We start from the raw sequence: 20301 nt of genomic DNA on the forward strand, positions 1-20301 counted from the left end.
ACGCGCATACATGTTTAACACGCGTTAAAAATGCTAACGTGCCTATAACGCGGCTCAGTATATTTTAACCTTTAATAGCTTCTTGTCTAAATAACTGAAGTAATTGTCCATATGCCATTATCTGTAATAAAAGTTCTTACTCTACAGCTTGACTGAATTATGCAGCTTAATTTTAAAAATCAAAGCTGAATATGATCCTGAACAACAGAAATGTATAATATTTCCCACATATTTGGATCATTGTTATATGCTAGATTTTAGGTGTAATTCTTTGTTAAAGAACAGAATCACAGTTTTGCTAAGATGCAACGTGGTATTTGCCTTAAAGGCCAAAATTATTATACAACAGAAAACACAACATACTAAAAGCAACAGGCAAAATATGTACCTGATATCCAAAGGTATTGTTTTGTGACCCATGCCATGGTATGCCTGGGTTTTCACAAGATGTACGAGTAGGTTCTAAAAAAAAAAATGTAAAAAGCCTGTTAGATTTCAACAACAGAAGAATTCAAGATTTCCACAACAAACTGTAATAATATACCCGCTATCTGATGTATAATATCCCAAGGGGAAAGATAGCTAATAAACAATACTATGAAGTAGGAACGTCTAGAGACAGTGAAATAGAAAAGGAAAATACTATAGGCACCTTTTACAAAGCCATGACAGTGATTAAGGTGCGGCAAATGCGACAAAGTCCATTCAATCAAATCCTATGGGCTTCGTCACATTTGCTGTGTTGGAATCTCTAGCACGGCTTTGTAAAAGGAGCCCTATATTTCCTGGAAAGTAAGAGGAAGTATTATCCAACTGAGGTGGTAAAGTTAGGGTTCCTGAAAGCTGAATGGGTGGGGACTCCAATTGTTTAAAAGCCAACAGAGAGAAAAGGAATGAAGGAGATGCCTTCTGGTTTTTTTTTTTTTTTTTTTCTAATGAGAAAGGAAACAAAGCATAACACATTGGGAAGAGGTACTGTGAGGTGAAGACAGCCAAAAAATACTATGACTACAAAAGTGCAGGAGTTAGTAAAACTCTACTGGATTTCAGTTTACTGTAAAAGGGGAGAAGAACCTGCAAGAGAATTAATTAGTGACAGTATCTTCATGGGGGAAATTACTGTTAAACTTTGGAGTTGCTGTGGAGGTTGAAAGGAGATCATGAGGGAGACTAAGGATGTGATTTTAGAAGAGGTATATGGTATTTCTACATGGAAACAGCAGATTTACAGGTGTATATCAGCATCTGTGTGGAAGCAACAATTTTTAGAAAAAGGGCTACTTATATGTGTAGGTTCCATTATAGAATAATAACATAACCTGGTGTCAGCATGCCTAACATTTAGGTGCCCATATTTACACCATCCATAGAGTGGCATAAGTATGAATGCCTAAATGCAGCAGAGATACATATAAATTACAGTGTTCTATAAGTTACATGCAAATGTGGATGCCCCATCTATGTCCTGCCCATGCACTGCCTATATGTATATCCCCCTTGAAGCTGATGCATTTAGGAGTGGGTGGACAGATCTATGAATGTTTTGTGTTTTATCTTACAGGAAGGTTGATTTGTATACGGAGTGGTGGCAGGTGTCTCAGGAGTCTGGTTTGGACAGGGGGTACCTCAGGGATCTGCCCTTTCAGCTTTATTATTTAGTTTTTACATGTTTCTCTGGGTAAAGTGTTTCAGTCTTTGGGAGTCCATTATCATATGTAGAAGATATGCAGTTCTTTTTTCCAATAGTTTCCTGGGGGGTTGGCTTGGCTTGAGTACCCAGTTGCGGTATTATATGGACAAGGTTAGTGAATGGATTGTGAGAATTGCTTGCTTTTGAATGTGTTTAAAACTGAAGTAATGATTGTTGGAAGAGCGATGGAAAGGGAATGGCCTGAGTTCCTTTCTGTGAATGAAGTTAAACTCCCAGTTCAGAAGGAAATGAAACGGTTGGGTGTGGTTTTGAATTCAAAACATAGGGCCCTGTTTACAAAGCCACACTATAGGTACATAAGTACATAAGTAATGCCACACTGGGAAAGACCAAGGGTCCATCGAGCCCAGCATCCTGTCCACGACAGTGGCCAATCCAGGCCAAGGGCACCTGGCAAGCTTCCCAAACGTACAAACACTCTATACATGTTATTCCTGGAATTGTGGATTTTTCCCAAGTCCATTTAGTAGTGGTTTATGGACTTGTCCTTTAGGAAACTGTCTAACCGGGCAATTGGCAAGACTCTCAAACGCAAAGTACCAATTTGAACATTTTTTTTGTGAGAAAAATGTCCAAATGCAGATATATGCCACTTTTTGGATATTTTTCTATTTTGAAAATAAGCCCCATAGAGGGGCATAATCGAATGGGGCCGGCCATCTATAAGGGCGACCATCTCTAAGGCCGGCCCCGGAAAGCGGCATACACGACCGTATTATCAAAATAAGATGGCCGACCATCTTTCGTTTCAATAAAACAGTCAGGGTTGGCCAAATCTCAGCATTTGGGCCGGCATTAGAGATCGCCGCCATTGGTTTTTACCGATAATGGAAACTAACGGCGGCCATCTCAAACCCGGCCAAATCCAATGCATTTGGTCATGGGACGAGCCAGCATTTATAGTGCAGTGGTCCCCCTCACATGCCAGGACACCAACCGGGCACCCTAGGGGGCACTGCAGTGGACTTCACAAATTGCTCTGAGGTGTATAGCTCCCTTACCTTGGGTGCTGAGACCCCCAAACCTCCCAAACCCACTACCCACTACTGTACAACACTACCATGGCCCTTATGGGTGAAGGGGGTCACCTACATGTGGGTACAGTGGATTTCGGGTGGGTTTTGGAGGGCTCACATTTACCACCACAAGTGTAACAGGTAGGGGGGTGGGCCTAGGTCTGCCTGCCTGAAGTCCACTGCAGCACCCACTAAAACTGCTCCAGGGACCTGCATACTGCTGTCAAGGAGCTGGGTATGACATTTCAGGTTGGCATAGAGGCTGGCACAAAAATGTTACAATTTTTTTTGGGTGGGAGGGGGTTGGTGACCTCTGGAGGACTAAGGGGGTGTGATCCCCAATTCCCTCCGGTGGTCATCTGGTCAGTTGGGGCACTTTTTTGAGGCTTGGTCCTAAAAATTAATGGACCAAGTGAAGCCGGCCAAGTGCTCGTCAGAGCCGGCCTTCTTTTTTCCATTATCGGCCGAAGCCGGCCATCTCGTAACCACGCCTCCGTCCTGCCTTCCGTACCCTGCCGAAATGCCCCCTTTAACTTTGGCTGGCCCTGCTACGGAAAGCAGTTGAAGCCGGCCAAAATCGGCTTTCGATTATACCAATTTGGCTGGGTTTAGGAGATGGCCGGCCATTTCCCAATTTGTGTCGGAAGATGGCCGGCCTTCTCCTTCGAAAATAAGCAGGATAGTAACCTATGGAATTATGTAAGTCTAAGTGCTTTGAAAATGAGCCCCAATATGGGTTTACCATCTGGCAAGAGTACTGAGATTAAAGACTGCTTTTTGGCTTTCTTTGGATCTTATTGCAAAAGTACATTATTATGATACAAGCGTTTCACTTTTCTTGGTGGCAGAAGTTCAACCATACTTTTTCCTGAATAACCAGGCTACTTTAGGTCAATGTCACATGATTTTCAGTCATAATCAAGTGGTGGGACTGAGTTAGAGGATTATCGGTGTTTCCCATATATATATATTTTCTTCTGGATTGCTGTTCCCCAAGCATTTGCTATTGGGGTTCTCCCCTTATGTGGTCTAAATTAATAGATATCCAATGCCATTGAATATTTTTGCTTTTGATTTATTACTTTGTATATTGTGTAATAATGGTTTCCATGAACTTTCTTTCTCAAGTTTATGATGCTCGATATATATTTGATTGAAATTATTTAAATTAATAAATTAACTTTTTAAGAAAAAGATTCTTCAGAAATTGGGCAGCAACCTTTCTGAAAGCATGTGTTCATTTTAGCCAGGGTGAAAACAGGGTTTGGCACTTACCTTTACAAAAGAAACATAACATCTTTTAAAATAAAACCTAGGAAAAAATGAGTCATGCAAAAAGCATATATTTTGGAGTAAGATACCTTCAAAAGATATTAGCAAAATGCACAAGTTAGAATACTGCTTTATAACTGGATGTAGAAGGATGTAAGAAATCTTTAAGGCTGATGTATTAGAGCAAATAAAGAGCATCACTGTAAGACTAGAAGATGTAATAGATCAAATTGACAAACTTAAAAGCTATAAATCACCAAGCTTGCATGGTATTTATCTGAATCCTGAAAGTTCAAACTTAAATTGCTAACTTATTACTAATAATCTGCACACTTTGGGCTTGATATTCAAATAAAGCTGAGCTACTAAATTTAGTCTCACAAATTACGTTCCTAAATTTGTGCCCTATTTTCAATGAAACTTAGGAGCCTATCGTTTTCAGCTGAAAATCTGTTTTAATTTAGGAGCATACAAGTTATTTGCCTGATATTCAAAAGGATTTAACCAGGTAGGAGAGGCTCCTGCTGCACTCTGGCTGCCTAAGCACTGATATTCGGTGTCACTCCTTCACTGTCCATGTAATGCCAGGGTTGTCTGTGGGCAGAGCTTGGGTGGGCCCTGGGAGGAGCCAAGACATAACCAGTGGCCATATTCAGATTATTAACCAGTTAAGTAAGCAGCTAAGGTTAAGACAGAAAAAAATGTCCTAACTTTAGCCGCAAAGGTAATCAGAAAACCGGTCTGAATACTGGCTGGTGCCTGTTTTAACTTCTGGTAGCAGCACTGGGGATTCCCGATCCCCCTCCAGGTCCTGATAGCTTTCCCTACCCCTGAGGATAAAAAGTCTGTCCCCAAGCCCCCCCCCCCCCCAACTCCCCCATCTCCATTCGATCCCCCGGCGTCTACCTGAATGTCCATAGTGGTCTAGTGGAGGTCATGCAGGCAGGAGCAATGGCTATTCACTCCTTTTCATTGTGGATCCTGCCACAAAATGACCATCATGACCCCTTGTGGCATTCGGCCCTAATACATTTTTCAAGGAGGCCAATTTTGGAGAATAACTCTCAGGAGCATAAGGGGAGAAGTTATTAAGGTGCAGTAAAAGGTGAGTTTTCACCCCGCCTTGATTTACCATAGACGTCAGCAACCTGAAGTATAACAGTTCGTCCGGTTGCTATCTACCAGTGCTTTTTTTGTGCCAGTACGCACCAGTATGGCGGACCAGCCCCCTTTTTTTCTGAGGGCCAGCTCACCAACTTTCCGTTCTGCTCCCTGCAAATCTAATATTTACCAAAGTTGCAGCGTGAACCGGCGGTAGCGAAGACAGCAAGCAGGCAGGCTCGCCTGAGTCCTCGTCATTTCCCTGCCCTCTCAGCACAGCTCAGGCTCAGCGTCCCGCCTTCATCACTTTCCTGCCCTCTCAGCGTCCCGCTGTCCTCTGATGCAATTTCCTTTCCGCGAGGGTGGGACGCTCATAAGGCAGGGAAGCGATGAAGGCGGGATGCTGAGCCTGAGCTGTGTTGAGAAGGCAGAGAAGCGATGAAGGTGGGACGCTGAGCCTGAGCTATGCTGAGAGGGCAGGGAAGTGATGAGGAGGCGAGCCTGCCTGCTTGCTCTATTCACTACCGCCGGTTTGCTCTGCGACTTTGGTAAATATTAGATTTGCAGGGGGCAGAACGGAAAGTTGGTGAGCTAATGGCCAGCAGGTTGGGATGGGGTTGGAACGATCTCGGGGGCAGGTGGAAGCTGGGGCGAGTCACAGGACATGGAAGGGAGGGGGAGGATAGTGGGGAAGGGAGAATCGCTGGACATGGAGGGGAGGGCAGAGAATCGGTGATCATGGATGGGAGGGAAGGATAGGGGCAAAGGAGAATCGCTGGACATGGATGGGAGGGAAGGATAGAGGCAAAGGAGAATCACTGGACATAGATGGGAAGGGACGGCAGAGGAGAATCCTGGACATGGATGGGATGGGAGGGCAGGGGATAGAGGAGAGTTGCTGGACATGGATGGATGGAGGGTAGGGCAGGAGAAATGTTGGATATGGATGGAGGAGAGGGAAGACAGGAAGCAGATGCAAATGGATGAAGGGGAGAGAGGAGAAATGCTGGACATGGATGGGATGGGAGGGCACGGGAGAGAGGAGAATCACTGGACATGAATGAGAGGGAAGAATAGGAGCAAAGGAGAATTCTAGGACATAGATGGGAGGGGAGGGGAGGGGGAGAGGAGAGCTGCTGGACATGGATGGATGGAAGGGAGGGCAGAAGAAATGCTGGACATGGATGGAGGAGAGGGAAGACAGGAAGGAGATGGGAGGGGAGGGGAGGGGGAGAGGAGAGCTGCTGGACATGGATGGATGGAAGGGAGGGCAGAAGAAATGCTGGACATGGATGGAGGAGAGGGAAGACAGGAAGGAGATGCACATGGATGGAAGGGAGGGGAGAGAGGAGAAATGCTGGATATGGATGGAGTGGAGGGCAGGGAAGAGAAATGTTGGAGGGAAGGATATGCACATGGAGGGGGAGAGGAGAAATACTGGACTTGGATGGAGGGGGAGAGGAGAAATACTGGACTTGGATGGAGGAGAGGGAAGACAGAGGAAGGAGATGCACATGGATGGTGGGGAGGGGAGAGATTTGAAATGCTGGACATGGATGGAGAGGAGGAAAGAGAGAGGAAGTGAGATGAACATGGATGGAGGGGAGGGGGAGAAGAGAAATACTGTACATGGATGGAGGGGAGGGAAGACAGAGGAGGAGATGCACATGGATTTTGGGGAGACAGAAATTCAGTAAGGTAGGAAAAGTTACATGGAACCTAAATAAAGAGATTATGAAAAGTACCTGTTAACTGTGAGAGCTATGTCTGGGAAAAGCTACCGAGGCCCTGATTCATGAGGGAAAATGGTATATAGTGGTGACATGTGGAACAGAGTACAAGGATTGCATTTCAGAGACTTTATTGAGGGTACAGAACCTGTGAATTTACAAGCCTGTTTACATAGTAACATAGTAACACAGTAGATGACGGCAGAAAAAGACCTGCATGGTCCATCCAGTCTGCCCAAGACAAACTCATATGTGTATACCTTACCTTGAATTGAATTTGTACCTGTCCTTTTCAGGGCACAGACCATATAAGTCTGCCCAGCAGTATTTCCCGCCTCCCAACCACCAGTCCCGCCTCCCATCACCGGCTCTGGTACAGACCGTATAAGTCTGCCCTCCCCTATCTTTGCTTCCCAACCACCACCCCCTCTTCCCCCCACCTGCTCCTTTGTACAGAATTAAAGTTTTTCTTTTGACCTTTTCACTACCCACTGTCTGTATTTTATGAAGAGTCCAAGCCTTCTGCTCACTCAGTATTGCAATATTCCTCCTCTGTTTCTTCCAATTGTGAGGTGATGCTCAGCTGAAAAGCTTTTTGGTTTAAGGTTATGAAAAAATTACACCATTTACTTTTCTTAGGGCTCCTTTTACAAAGCCGCACTAGCAATTCTGGCAAATACGATGAAGCCCATATGAATTGAATGGGCTTTGTTGCATTGGCCATGCTGGAATTGCTAGCACTGCTGTGTAAAAGGAGCTCTTAATCAGGTGAAAATAATATTTTGGATTGAATTTTAACCACAGAATTAGATCATAAATTATACAGCTTTACATTTAACAGATCTCACATTAAGCATGCAGTAAATTCACAGGGAAATGATTTTAAATCTTCTTATTAGGTTTGACATATTTATCCATCCTTCTACTAAGCTGCGGCAAAATGTGGCCTTAGCACGCCCTTACTCGGGACTTTCTTGTATGTCAATTCCATTTTCACTGTAGCTGTAAAAGGGCAAATTTTCTATTTTTTTGTATTAATGGCCATGTGCTCATGTTGCAATTAGCAAACAGGCATTTTTAAAAATTATCACATGAACACTTACCACCACCCATTTTGTCTGAAGTTAGAGCTCACAGGGTATTCCTGTGCTAATCAGTTAGTGCACAGTAATGTAGATGTGCCCAAATGGTTAATGTAGGAATGACCATTCTCTGCCCATGACTTGCCACATCGAAAAATATACTTTGTAGTGTGTGGTTAACGCATGTTCCTTTGGCAGTTACAGCAGGATACCTGAGCACGTCTCATATATTCCATTTGCAGCTGCATTAGGCACATGTTAGCACCTAATGAAGTTTAGTAAAAGAGCTTCTATATTCTGGTCAATAGTCAGCCCATGGTAGTCAGTGTTTTTAAAATGCTGGCTGCTATGTGTTGACTTAGACACAGATATTCAGCACTACACCAGAACTTAGGTTGGGCATTTCCCATGTTACTGTAACTTATCAGGGTGCCATTGATATTCAATTGGTACCTGATCCAACTGCCCAGATAGTTATCTGGCACTGGCGCTGAACATCAGCAGTGCCCAGATAGCTTCTAGCTCTGTTTGATGTCTGCCTCTGGGACACCTCAGCAATAACTGGATAGTGCTGGGGAGGTGAGAACAGATATTAAGCAGCATTATTGAGTTAAATGCCACTGAATATCTGTGTTGGGCCTGGTCAGCAAGAGCTAGTCAGGTAGGAGCCACTTCTACGCAGTTACCTTCCACTGAATATAAACTTATTAGGATCATATTTCCTCTGATATGAGGTGTAGAATATTTCATGCTATATTTCTTCAATAAAGAGAACCAATAGCATTAAATTAATCATTGATGCTGAGGTTCAATTGATAGGAGAAACACAATGTTTAACAAAGAACAAATTCCAATTATTCACTGAGATCTGACACCTAAAGGGAGCCCTGAACAGACCCACAAAGGGGGAGACCTCCTTCGAGTCACCACTTTGGTGGCAGTCAACCAGTGGTTATCTACCATTGGTGCGTGGTAGATTAAAGAGTTGATGACCTGGTGATCATGTCACTGATGCAGGCATTGGCACAAAGTGCATTGCTCAATGGTGATTGATTCTGACTGCTGAGATCCATGGACCAGTAGCATAGCTACATGGGGCCACAGGGGTCTGGGCCTCTGGTTTTGCTGGTGGGGTCCACAAACCCCACCAGCTGAAGCCTTGTCCAGCTCTGGTCTCCGGCGCCGCCGTGTTGCCTGCCCCATTCTATTGCGTCTGGCTCCTTTTAGTAAAACTGAGCATGCTCAGTTTCACTAAAAGGAACATGCAGGACATTTGCTGCGGCAGTGGGTGGGGAGCAGCAGGGTGGGGAGGCGGTGGCGAGATGGCAGGAGGGGGCGGCAGATCAAAATGTGCCCCCCACCTCGGGCTTTGTCCCCCTCCCACCACGAAGTCTGGCTACGCCCCTGCCATGGACAGTAGAATCTTTCCTTTTGGGGTGTGTTTGCTGCTTTCAAACCTTCTAATCTAGTTTTAAAGTCTGCAGAGCTTTGGTATGAGTTACTGGCCTGGTGATGATATCATAAACGATTAAGGGGAAATGGGGAAACTGTGATGAGTGAGACAGAGATAAAACATAGAATTATATTTAATTCAAAAATACATGTGTTACCTATGCAACGTGGAGAGGAACCACTCCATGTACCATCAACTTGACATATCCTAGTACTGGATCCCACTAACACATAGGGGATATTGCAGGTAAATGAGACTTCTGATTGGTAGATAAAACTCTTTCCTTCTCTTTTGCCTTGTGCAGGTATTCCAGGGTCACCACAAAATTTTGCTGTTTAGAGAAGAATGAGATTTTGTTACGTGCACTGTAAAGGATTAATTACAATGTGACATCTAAAGTAAAGTTACATGTTGGGTAAAGACACCATTCATGCTTAGTGTGTTCCACTGACACTTTTCTGATAAAGACTATCATGGAGAATCTGGATTTAGAACAAGCAAAAAGAAGGAGGTAAACAAATCTCATGATGCTTTGAGATATGAAACAAGAAAGTGAGAAAAACCAAGGAGGATACCAAAAAAACTTTATTAGGTATTAAAAAACGATCCCGTTTTTTAATACCTAATAAAGTTTTTTTGGTATCCTCCTTGGTTTTCCTCACTTTTTTGTTCCGAATCTGGATTTAGCTCATGCCTTTTTCAGTAATATCTCAAGGCAAGTTACCTTCAGATATATGGTATTTTCCTGTTCTCAGAAGGCTTGTTAGCATGAGCTTTAGTACTGCACATAGGGGTCCTATTACCAAGCCATGCTAAGAAGTGTCTGGTGCTAGTGTCTTCATGCATTTTCCATGCGCTGTGGCCACTTTTAGTGTGGTGGTAAAATGGCCAGGTTGCTACACGCTAATTTCCCCATTAGCATGTGGCCATTACCATGGGAGCCTTTACCGCCACCTATTTAACAGGCAGTAAGGGATCTGGCACTATTCCCATGATAATCAGGTAGTACGCAATAATGATCCTCTGCAACCTAATTAGTGTAGGCACAGTTACTCTCTGCCCATGGGCATGCCTCGCATGCTAGAAAATAGAAAACATTTTCCATCATGGCATTATCACACACAGAGTAGGAAACTACCATGGGACGCCTCAGCGTGTCCCGTAGTAATGCCTTTTTAGCACAAGGAAGGCATGCATTAGGCTTACCACACGCTATGCTTGGAATAAACTTCCTGAGCCCTTACGCCAAGCCCCCTCCCTACCCATCTTCAAATCCTTGCTCAAAGCCCACCTCTTCAATGTTACTTTCGGCACCTAACCTTTATGCCTTTCAGGAAATCTAGACTGCCCCTATTTGACTGACTGTACATTTGTCCTTTAGATTGTAAGCTCCTTTGAGCAGGGACTGTCCTTCTATGTTAAATTGTACAGCGCTACGTAACCCTAGTAGCACTTTAGAAATGTCAAGTAGTAGTAGTAGTAGTAATAAAAGAACCCCACAACGAGATGGTGACTGAGTGGTTAATGGGAGCAGATTGGCTGTAAACTGCACATTTCAGTTAGTTCACTGTGATTGTCAAATATGCAGGTAGTGTGGACAAATTGTATGTCACCTCAGGAGGTGGTGCTAGGTGAATCTGCAGTAATCATGCTTGACATTAATATGCATTAGGGAACTTGTCTGTGCATAACTGCAGGGGGAACAGAAAATGTTATGTCAGCATTACCCAGTTTAGTGCATGCTAATGAATGCATGCTAGCTGGATAATGCTTCTATGCCCATTCTCCAACCATAACATGCCCCTTCCTGAAAAATAATTGTAAAAAATTAATAGCATGAGAATAGCCTGTTCTGAGAAGGAAATTACTGCAAAATACTTTATTGACTTTTGCAATGTCTTTATTTCTGTGTTAAGTGCACGTTAGCACTTAACATGGTTTAGTAAAAGACCTCCTAAATGACTTACCAAAATCACAAGGAGCAGTTGTGGCTTCCTTGGTCATCAGCCCACTGCTCTTACCATCAGGTTACTTCTCCATTCCTTATTGCATTTAATTTCATACTAATGGAAGCAACTAAGCATGAGGAAATTTTAAATACTTTAAGTTGTATCACAAATCAATCAATCAATCAATCAATCAAATTATCACGGAAAAGGAAATATTTGTCTATTTGGATATGAAATGAATTACCTCTTTGCTACCTTGATCTGCATAGTGAATATATTACCACAACTTAGATCCTTGCTATACTGTAGTCAAGCAATTATCTATTCTAAAATATAAGTGATTTTGAATATTGACCTTTTTGTGTGCATTTTTCCCTAATACCCATGAATGGTTGTGGAAAAATATGAATACTCAAAGTGCAAACTCACTCAGATCCACTTCACTGATCCTATGAGACTACTCAAAATCCAAAAGTGAAGGCTCAACAACATTCTCTAGTTAAAGGGGGAAAAGGCTCTCATAATACTGTGACAAGTTCTTTTTTTCATAATTTTGAGGCACACAGTGAAAAAGTAATCACCGATCCCCCCCAACGCCCCCCCCCCCCCCACTGGTAATGGCTGTACTGCTGCTGAAATGGTAGCTCCCCTGCTAATGAAGAGCAAACCATGGGAGTAGCGGGGGAGCTACTATTTCAACAGCAGTACAGCCATTACCAGTGGATTTCCTGAAAAAGCTACCGTGAAACTGGTCCATCGGGCCCACACTGTTCTATGCTGGGATATCGTGGATGCTATATGAACACTACATGATACAGATAAGTCCCGAGCTTTCTCTGTATTTTTGTTGTGGGATTATACTAGATGGACTTCTGAGTGAACATACAAAGAGAAGATATATCATTTAATACCATAAAACTGATTTGCAAGATAAAAATAAAATAAAAAAAAAACATTTTGGATTTTTTTTTTTTTTTTGGAGGAGGGAATCAGTGATTACTTTTTCACTGTCTGCCTCAAAGTTATGAGAAGAAGAACTTGCCACAGTATGATGAGATCCCTTTCCCCCTTTAACTAGAGTGTGTTGTTGAGCCTTCACTTTTGGATTTTGAAAAATATAAATACACAAGCAACAACAACATCAACAACAAAACACATCTTATACTTTTATTTTATTAACAGTTTGCCCTGACCTACCCGTGCCCCTCCCATGGCCATGCCCTCTTTTGGGTTGCATTCTATGGGATTTAGGCACCCAGTATTATAGAATTGTGTGCCACCAGATGCACATGCAAATCCTCTAATTGGTGCCAATTAACATCAATAATTGGTTAACATCCAATTATTGATGGTTAACAGTTCAGTAGCCAATTAAGTTGCATGTGCATCTTGTAAGCACACCCAAATTTGCACTACTGAACTGCTGTGTGAGGTTGCCATCTTTTGGCCTACACCGATTTAGACTATGGAGATAAAGTGAACAGGTCATACCGCTTGGATATCTTAGCCCCAGATGCAGCCCTTGTATGGGCAAAACACGACCAGTGTTGGGCTTTTAATTTTAGACTTCACAGGAATAAAACATTTCTCAAGGAATCTTTCCTTGTGTGATCTGCTCCTTTCCTACCACTGTTCTGGATTTTGTGGAATATTTGCCCTGCTGTTTCTTTACACAAATGAAATGGCCCATCTAGTCTGCCCATTCACAGCAACCACTATTTCCTCCTTACCCTAAGAGATCCCACATGCCTGTCCCCCACTTTCTTAAATTCAGACACAGTCCTCATTTCCACCACCTCCACCGCGAGGCAATTCCATGTGTCTACCACCCTTTCCATGAAAAGTATTACCTTAGATTACTCCTGAGGTTATAACCTCCTAACTTCATGCTATGCTCTCTCATTCAGGTTATAAGCCTGGGTGGTGGATAGGCAAGTACTTACTGCACCTGACAATAACTTGCCTTGATCTACCTATGAAAATGTGTGAGCAAAATCTAAATAAATAAATTCCCAGCAGGAGCAGCAGTGACAGCAGCAAAACCTTATTTCACACCCACCCCTCCCCACCCCACTTAATCCTGTCAATAAAGCACTTGAGGCTGATAATCAATGCGATTTAAGTGAGCAGAAGCCTCTTTTTCCTGTTTAAATCTCTTTCTGCTACCTAAGTGGGGATATGCAGCAACAATTATCTGGTGGTCCAGCAGTGGTCATTGGGGGCAGAAGCACAGCCCCCTCACTTCTGCCCCTTGCAGTGCTGATTTAAAATGGCTGCCACAATCTCTCGTAGCAGCTCACAATAGTTTGTGCAGTACCATAAGCAGCAGCAGCAGCAAGAGTTCACGGCAGCCATTTTAGACCAGTGCCACAAGGGGCAGGAGCAAAAGGGCTGTGCTCCTGCCCCCAATGACCATCGCTGGACCACCAGGTATACAGGCAGACCAATGAGGGCCCTACCTGGATTGTTAAGGGGTTGGGGGTTTCTGGGGGGCCTTTGTTCTGAGGGGTGGGGAGGAGGAATCATTGTTGGGGGTAGGAGGGGGCTCAGGGGAATGTAAAACATCCTTTAAAAAAGTGTTATGCGGGAACCAGCCCGATATTCAGCCGCAGCCCCAGCTGAATATCTTCTGGACCAGCATAAGCTCCAAGTGGACAGGCCACTCAAAATTATCTATGATTTTAATTGCTGGTGATCAGAAATGGCCCAGCACTGAATACTGGGGGATAATTTAGCTGGCCATGATCAGTGTTTAAAAAAACACTGACATATTGGGCTGGGGAGAGGGCTTGTTTTTAAGTATCCTTGTGGATAGTCAACAGAATAAGAGGTATGTGGTAGAACAATACTGTGTATTCCCCCCCCCCCCCCCCCCCCCCCCCCCACACACACACACTAACATCTTTTTTTCTTCAGAAAGTGGTTGGCAAGCATTTATTTTCCAGAATGGCAGTCTTTAGAACCAATATGAAGAAAGAAATCTTTTTACAAGGCCTTCAGAATATTGATCTCCTGATCAGGCAGAAAGAAGTTTCCCTTCCACTTTCCAAGCTATGTTTGAGAATCCTGCTGAGAGCTCATTTAGCTGCCTGAGGTGAAGGATTATGCAAATGCTCTTTTTCTGGCTCATCCTTTAATAGGATAATGGGATGTCCTTAAATCCTCTTAACTCCATCCCCATCCCTTCAGTTTCTTTCACTCCATTGTTTTCTTGTCAAAAACATAGAGCCTTATTTCCATTATACTATACATTGATTTTAAATTTGGTTAAATTCTGTAAATTGAGGTGTTACTGTCTTTAGTATAAAATCTATTAATATATATTTGAACATGAATATGATTGCTTAAATGCCAAGAACTCTATTTTTAAAAGTGATTTCAGTTCAGTGCCTGCAAATGTGCATTGAATTGTTTGAACTGTAATATTTTTTTAAAAGAAGAAGCAGTTACCCTGGCAAGTCTTCCCCCCAACCTCTGTGTTGTCCAAGGAGCACAAAATACAATAAATAATATGGCTGAGGCCATTAGATAACCAGACTGAGAAATCTAGGGGACCTTTTACTAAGCTGCGTTGACGCCTATGCATGCACAACGCGCGTCAATTCGGAACTATCGCACGGACACCACTTGGCCTGGGCGGTAATTTCATTTTTTATGCGTCCACTATGTGTGTCGGAAAGTATATTTTAGTTTCTGGCACGAGGCGCTAACTGGGTGATAATTGGCATAGTACGCGTGTGGACGATTACGGCTCAGTTAACGCGTGAGACCTTACTGCTAAGTGAATGGGTGGCGGTAAGGTCTCCAAAAATGGGTGCACATCCATTTTTGGCCAAAAAAAGGCATTTTTTAAAGATGCACTAACACGCGTCTACACTAGTGCAGGCTATTTTTCAGTGCAATTTAGTAAAAGGACCCCCTAAACTGAATCTCATAGCCTGTGCCCTGCTATCTCTCCCCCACTCTCTAATCTTGGGGAGGTGTCAGCTGCTGACCACAAAGTACTTGAAACCCAGCACAAATAGGAAGGTTTTTAATCATGATTTCTAGTCATGAGGCAACTTTAGCTACCATCATATTTTAGTGAATCTTCTGGCCTCTCAACTGCTAACTATGGTTGTAGCAGGTTTCAATCATGTCTTTATAAATGGACCTGGTTCTTTCATGGGCAATCTTTAACAAGAGTACAGCAGGGCTGCCAAACCCTCTCCTGGACATAGCAGAATTAGAAAAGGTTCAAAGAAGAGCGACTAAAATGATAAAGGGGATGGAACTCCTCTTGTATGAGGAAAGACTAAAGAGGTTAGGGCTCTTCAGCTTGGAAAAGAGACGGCTGAAGGGAGATATTATTGAGGTCTACAAAATCCTGAGTGGTGTAGAACGAGTAGAAGTAAATCACTTTTTTACTCATTCCAAAAGTACAAAGACTAGGGGACACTTGAGGAAGTGACATGGAAATACTTTAAAAATAAATAGGAGGAAATATTTTTTCACTCAACGAATAGTTAAGCTCTGGAACTCTTTGCTAGTGGAAGTGGTAACAGCAGTTAGCGTATCTGGGTTAACAAAAAAAGATTTGGACAAACTCCTGGAGGAAAAGTCCATAGTCTGCTATTGAGATAGACATGGGAAGCAACTGCTTGCCCTGGGATTTGAAGTATGGAGTGTTGCCACGATTTGGGTTTCTGCCAGGTACTTGCGACCTGGCTTGGCCACTGTTTGGAAAACAGAATGCTGGGCTAGATGGACCATTGGTCTGACCCAGTATGGCTACTCTTCTGTTCTTATGTAATTCACACCTAACCAGGATTTCAGGATGTCCATAATGAATTGGCCAGAGATCAGTATGCATATACAGAGCCTCTTATAATTTGACAGTTTTGGGGGCAGCTCTTGATAGATTCTTTGGCTTACTTTGTGATTCAGATATCAAAACAGGAACATTGGTGTCTATATTTATATAGGAAATAGGGTTTGGAAAGTTGACAAATCATTGCATTTCCATAGCAGTGGGTGGCAAATGATGCTATGAACATACATTGAATGATAACAATGTTCACTGCATGTTATTAGTTTGCCATAAATCATAATAGCATTAGGTCTAGGAAAATAATATAGGCAACATGCATTTTACTACATGTTAAAACTACAGTAAATTGAGTGTGATATTGTAGAACAGCATACACATCACAGAAATTAAATAGAAAAAATTTCACATAATGCAATGTACAGGACTTTATAATGTACAAAACCAACCTGCAGCATACAGACACATTTTAACATGAGTGAATGTGGGGGAAGGGAGCTTTCTGAATGTGCAAGGGAAGTCAGGAGATAGTTTCTATGTTTGACAGAGAGAGGGACTGTACCTGATATGCAAACAGAATCTGTTCTACTCTTTCTGCCCATCAGTTTTGATGAACCTTTTCAATCTATAATTTAAATCTATCACATTAGAGAGAAATAAAATGGAAGAAAAAAACAAGTGAGAATATTTCACTTCCTTGGGTGGAAAAACTTTATTAAGACAGCCCAGTAGATGCTGATGAGGCTTAAAGGAAGATATGAAATGCCTGTCAGGCACAAAATAAGAGTCAATGGGTCTCAGTTCATGCATTCTTTGTCATTAATGTTTCTTTTATCACAGCAGCCTGCAAGGTGCTGCATCATTTTAACTCTTCCCAGAACTAAAAGAAACAGCAAAAAATACTCTCAAAAATACTCTTTGCTAATTGAAAACAAATAATGTACAAGGGTTAAATGAAAGTAATGCCTTCATCTCCAGAACTTTTGTTTAAATGAAGATACTAAGATGAATGAAAAACAAAAATAATGCTTGAAACTTGTTCTTTTATTCATATATTTTCTACATAGTCACCACCATTTGCCACACATTTTTGCCAATGATGATCACGTTTTTGAAAGGTATTGTGAGACTACTGCTATGGGTTATGTTTCCATATATGGGCAAAGCTATCTAATTCTTATCTGTGCAGAAGGTCAGACTGAACCTTCCATGATTTGCATATGGCTTGATATCTGTTTATATCAATGGCAATATAAAACATTTTGGGGCCCTTTTACCAGTTTGTGATAAAAAGTGGTCTGTGGTAATGCGGTAGTGCGGTAGTGTGGGAGTGTGGAATTCCTGTGCACCAGGACACTTTTTAACACAGCAGAAAAATACCTATTTTTTATATGGAGGTCGTTAATGGACGTGCGCTAATATAAAAATTGGTGCATGGCCATTTACTGCCTGAGAATTTACTGCTTCCTATTTAGTAGGTTGTAATGGCTCACACATTAACCTGATGGGCATACCTACTCCCCAGCTCCTGTGATAGAAAATACAAAATTATTTTCTGGGAAATGGTGCATGGCAAAAACAAAACTATCGCTGGTTGCCTGGATTCACTCAGTGGTAGTGATGTTTTGCCACACACGTGCAGTAGCCATACCACTGTTTAGTAAAAGGGTCCCTTTATGAATCTTCACATAGAGATAATTGAAAGGGTTTAGTAATATATTATTTACCTGAAACAAATGAATATTATACCAAAAGATTATTATGGGGGTCTTTTGCTAAGGCACATTCATGTTTCTGGTGCGCACTAAAATTGTAGGCATGCTAAATGTTCGAGACACCAATGCTGTAATGTTTAGCACACCCAAAATTTTAGAGCGCACTAAAAACATGAGCGCGCCTTAGTAAAAGACGTCCTATGTTTCTTATTTATGTTTGCTTTTTTATAGTTTTTCACTGCCAACTTGAAGACTAGAGATCTCCACCCAAGGTGAAGTACAAAATCTCAAAAGTTAAGACATGACATTAAAACCGCAAACATACTTAGAGCAATTGGCCTTCATCTGTTATTCAGCTTTCCTATTTTACTTAGCCTCCCTCCACCTCCGAATCACAATTGTCCTTCCTCAACCTTCAAGCACTCTCCATACTAAATCTCCAGCAATTAAGTATACAGGTATGGTTCACATTCTTTCTGAATGCTAAATAGTGTTACCCCATCTCCCCTCTACTGGCAATATATTTCTCAAAAATTAGGGCCACAGCCAAAAATACCCTTGCTTGTACCACAACATGTTTGTAATTCATTACCATACACAAAATAGTAACCAAAATGCAATAGAGAATGAAAAAGACCACAAATAACTCACAATCTAACTCATTCAAATGTCCAGCTTGTGTACTTAAATGTACAATTCGAACACAGAGTAAGACAAAAGCTTGGGCGGGGGGGGGGGGGGGGGGGAGGGAGATCCTCAGAGTCCATCCTTCGCCTTTTTGTTTTGTCTGTTTCTATAGGTGGCAGGATTTTTCAGGATGAATCACTGGCATAAAAAAACACTCCAATTTCAAGTTCCTAAAACTCTGTGTAACATTTAATCCTTCTGTTCTGTCATACTCTTTCACGCTCAAAATAGTGAGAGTGTGTGACAGAACGCAGAAAGATTTACTACACCTTGAGACAGCTGTTTGATGAAACTCTGGCCACAGTCAGTGGGGTTGATTTATGGAACACTGACAGCACTTATGAAAGTTAAGCATTTTGTATAAAAAAGATTTAGGCCCCTGCCACATTAGTGGCTGCCGCTCAGCAATGTCAACACTGCCCATTCAAAGTGAATGGGTTTTGCTGGCATTACCACACCACCAGCCACTAACGGTTAGAGTCACATTTATAAGAACAAAGTATCCATAAGGATTAAATGTTACAAAGTTTATGGATTAAAAAATGTCCACAAGCTGTTTACTGATTTGGGTAGTGTGAACATTGTCCTCATTTAGGGGTCCTTTTACTAAGGTGCGCTGAAAAATGGCCTGCGATAGTGTAGACGCGTGTTTTGGGTGACTGCAGAATCATTATTCAGCACACCTACAAAAAATACCTTTTTAACATTTTTGCTGAAAATGGACGTGCGGAAAAATGAAAATTGTTGTGCGTTCATTTTGGATCTGGGACCTTACTGCCAGCCATTGACCTAGCGGTAAAGTCTCACGTGGTAACCGGGCGGTAATGACCTATGTGTGCCAAATGCCACTTGGTGTGCATAGCTGGTGCACACCAGAAAATACAATTATTTTTTGGGTGCACGTAGCGGATGCATGCCAAAAATTAAATTGCCACAAGGGCCACATGGTAGCCATGCGGTAACTGCATTTTGGTGCACATTGGGCATGTGTAGATGCTTACACTGCTTAGTAAAAGGGCCTCTCAATTTCTATCAATTTTATTTTCTTAAAATCATGTTTCAGTGAAGATAACTAGCAAAAGACAATTGTACCAAACTTTTAATAATTTTGCAGCATATTGCTTCCATTAGTCACCTGATTTTGTTAACATAAGGATATATAATTGCAGATAGCATAAGCATAAAATACTTACGTAGACACTGGGGTACTTCACCACTCCAAGTTCCATTCCCAACACAGGTTAATACTGCAGGAAATGATAGCTCATAGCCAGGGGAACACATATAACTAATGCTAAATCCCCAGTCAAAATTTGTTCCTTCCAACCTTCCATTAGAAATTTGGGGTGGAGCTGGGCAGGTTACAGCTGTAATAACATTACAAATAATTAGGCACAGATGTTACAAATATCCCTGTGGCACCTAGTTATTAAGGAAAACAGATGTGCTAATTTAACCTTTCTGGAGAACAGTACTTTATATGAAGTTTTAGTGCCAATGATGAACTATTACCTGCAGTAAGCATTTTTGTGATGAATTTTAGATATACCTTAAAATCTGCAGAAAATATGCTTGAACTGAAATTAGTATTGATTTAATGTATAGACAATAAATGAAACTCAACTAAAATAAACTATTATAATGATTTATATAGCATATTGTAGATGAGCACAACACTACATTTTTTGTGATTGACATGGTATTAATATAGCATGCATGCTATTAATGTGAGCACAGCTATGACCTTTTCATTCTAGTTCTTGTCCCTGGTGGTCATC

At 42.0% G+C, this 20301-nt stretch overlaps 1 protein-coding gene across 1 annotated transcript in view; it reads right to left on the reverse strand.

Moving 5' to 3' along the window:
• CSMD3 (CUB and Sushi multiple domains 3) overlaps window positions 1-20301 on the reverse strand; it is a 2043988-nt gene that overhangs the window by 131208 nt on the left and 1892479 nt on the right. Inside the window, exons 61-63 of the mRNA XM_030189879.1 lie at window positions 19717-19890; window positions 9523-9696; window positions 389-462 (exon numbers count right to left, since the gene is read on the reverse strand). Coding sequence (XP_030045739.1) covers window positions 389-462; window positions 9523-9696; window positions 19717-19890 — 422 coding nt within the window. The remainder of the gene's footprint in view (window positions 1-388; window positions 463-9522; window positions 9697-19716; window positions 19891-20301) is intronic.

Source organism: Microcaecilia unicolor, chromosome 1 (genome assembly GCF_901765095.1).
Source record: "Microcaecilia unicolor chromosome 1, aMicUni1.1, whole genome shotgun sequence".
Taxonomy (NCBI): Eukaryota; Metazoa; Chordata; class Amphibia; order Gymnophiona; family Siphonopidae; genus Microcaecilia; species Microcaecilia unicolor.